General features: G+C 45.0%; 1 protein-coding gene across 1 annotated transcript; it reads left to right on the forward strand.

Annotated features, from left to right (window-relative positions):
* The first annotated feature begins 522 nt into the window (after positions 1-522).
* Positions 523-951, forward strand: LOC118482714 (probable ATP-dependent RNA helicase vasa-like). The gene has a single exon (XM_035978341.1). It carries the CDS (start codon positions 523-525, stop codon positions 949-951), a length of 429 nt encoding a protein of 142 aa, XP_035834234.1.
* The last annotated feature ends 1687 nt before the right edge of the window (positions 952-2638 follow it).

Raw genomic sequence — 2638 nt, forward strand, 5'->3', positions numbered from 1 at the left:
GAATCTCCAGGTCCAAACTCTAGGAGAGGCAGCAGTTTACGCTTTGACTTGGACCGAGCTAAAGGAGCTCATGCGTAAAAAGTATTGCTCCAGGGCCGAGATTCAGAAGCTGGAAACTGAATTTTGGAACCTTAAGATGGACGGCCCAAAGATCGCCGAATATGTACAGAGGTTTCATGATCTGTCTCACGTGGTACCATACATGGTCAGTCCGGAATTCAAACGCGTGGAGCGTTTCATCTGGGGGTTGGCACCTCATATTATGAGTATGATCACATCATCAAAGCCTGCAACAATTACTGAAGCTATCGATCTGAGCGTGTCACTGACTGAGGAAGCTATCAGGCTAAACAAGTTTTCAAATTCCGATGAGAAAAAGAAAGAAACTCATGTTGAATCCTCAGGAGAAAACAAAAGGAAGTTCTCCAATTAAAAAAGGGTACCAGCAGCACCAGCAGGAAGAAGAATGCGAACCCACCAGAGGAAGTTAAAACTGATGCTGAAGTTAAGGGAAGAGGATATATGGGCGCTCTGCCCAAGTGTGAAGTATGCCAGTATCATCATTCCGGCCAGTGCAGATTAAGGAAATGTGAGTCTTGTGGGAAGACTGGCCACTCAAAAGATACATGCTGGGCTGGTACTGGTGTTGGCCGTAGTAATCAAAGGGGTTATGGAAGTGGGAATGGGAACCGCCAACAGGGAGGAAATAGCGGGAATGGAAATCGTGGAAATGCTGGGAATCAAGCTAGTAACCAGGGAGCGAACATCAATCGAGGCGGTAATGGGAACGGTAATGGTCGAGGACCAGGGTGTTTCAATTGTGGAGACATGGGGCATTTCAAGCGGGAGTGCCCAAAACTCAATCAGGCACAAGGAAGAGTTTTTAATATCGGTGCGAGGGAAGCACGCCAAGATCCAAATGTCGTTACTGGTACGTTCCCTATTAATTAACGCTATGCATCTGTCCTTTTTGATACTGGTGCCGACTATAGTTTTGTATCGCTAGAGTTTAAGAAAATGCTTGGGTTAACTGCTAGTAAGTTAGACATTCCTTACTCAATTGAACTGGCTAATGGAGAGCTAGTTGAAACGAATGAAGTCATCAGGGGATGCGTAATAGAGCTGGGAGAACACGAGTTTACATTGGATCTACTGCCAGTCGAGTTGGGAAGCTTCGACGTGGTAGTAGGGATGGATTGGTTGTCAAGCAACAGAACCGAAATTGTATGTCATGAGAAGACCATTCGCATCCCAATGGCGGATGGAGAAACGATTGTGGTACATGGAGAGAAGCGCGATACGCCCTTAAGGATCATTAGCTGTTTGAAAGGTAGAAAATGTTTGAAGAAGGGATGTGTTGCCTTCTTGGCACACATCGTTGATAAAGAAGCCGCTGAGCCGAAGCTAGAAGACATTCCAGTCGTGAAGGAGTATCCTGAAGTCTTTCCAAAAGACTTGCCAGGATTGCCGCCACAAAGACAAGTCGAGTTTCATATTGACTTAGTTCAAGGCGCCGCGCCTGTGGCTAAGGCACCTTATCGACTTGCGCCTTCAGAAATGCAAGAGCTGTCAACTCAACTCCAGGAGCTATTGGATAAGGGATTTATCAGACTAAGCTTCTCGCCTTGGGGAGCTCCAGTTTTGTTCGTTAAAAAGAAGGATGGTAGTTTTCACATGTGTATCGACTACCGCGAGCTGAATAAGTTGACTATCAAAAATAGATATCCTTTGCCAAGGATTGACGACCTGTTTGATCAATTACAGGGTTCAAGCTTTTACTCAAAGATCGATCTACGATCAGGTTATCACCAGTTGAGGGAAGAGGAAAGCATTCCAAAAACTGCTTTCAGAACTCGATATGGACATTACGAGTTCCTGGTTATGCCATTCGGTCTGACAAACGCGCCAGCTGTATTCATGGATTTGATGAACAGAGTTTGTAAGCCGTACCTCGATAAGTTCGTAATCTTGTTCATTGATGACATTTTGATCTACTCAAAGACAAAAGAAGAACATGGACAATATCTAAGAGCTATTTTAGAGCTGCTTAAAAAGGAGAAGTTGTACGCTAAGTTCTCGAAGTGCGAATTCTGGTTACGCGAAGTTCAGTTTCTTGGTCATGTAGTTAACGGAAATGGAATTCATGTGGATCCCACGAAGATCGAGGCAATCAAGGACTGGGAAACTCCGAAGACGCCAACCGAGATTCGACAGTTCCTCGGTTTGGCTGGTTATTATTGCAGGTTTATTGAGGATTTCTCGAAAGTCGCTCAACCGTTGACCTCCCTCACACAAAAAGACAAGAAGTATGAATGGGGAGACAAGCAAGAAGAAGCATTTCAGTTGTTGAAAAACAAGCTTTGTGACGCACCAATTTTATCTCTACCCGAAGGCACGGACGACTTCGTGGTATATTGTGACACCTCGCGTCAAGGTTTAGGCTGCGTGCTGATGCATCGACAGAAGGTTATAGCATATGCTTCTCGCCAGTTGAAGGTTCACGAGAAAAATTATACCACGCATGATTTGGAATTGGGCGCGGTGGTATTTGCATTGAAGATCTGGCGACATTACTTACATGGCACGCGATGCACAATCTTCACTGATCACAAGAGCCTGCAACACATTTTTGATCAAA

The sequence above is a fragment of the Helianthus annuus genome, chromosome 10 (genome assembly GCF_002127325.2).
Source record: "Helianthus annuus cultivar XRQ/B chromosome 10, HanXRQr2.0-SUNRISE, whole genome shotgun sequence".
NCBI lineage: Eukaryota > Viridiplantae > Streptophyta > Magnoliopsida > Asterales > Asteraceae > Helianthus > Helianthus annuus.

Bases quoted from the DNA above. Each gene is read 5' to 3' on its own strand.
- LOC118482714 (XM_035978341.1), top strand. From the start codon at position 523: ATGGGCGCTCTGCCCAAGTGTGAAGTATGCCAGTATCATCATTCCGGC.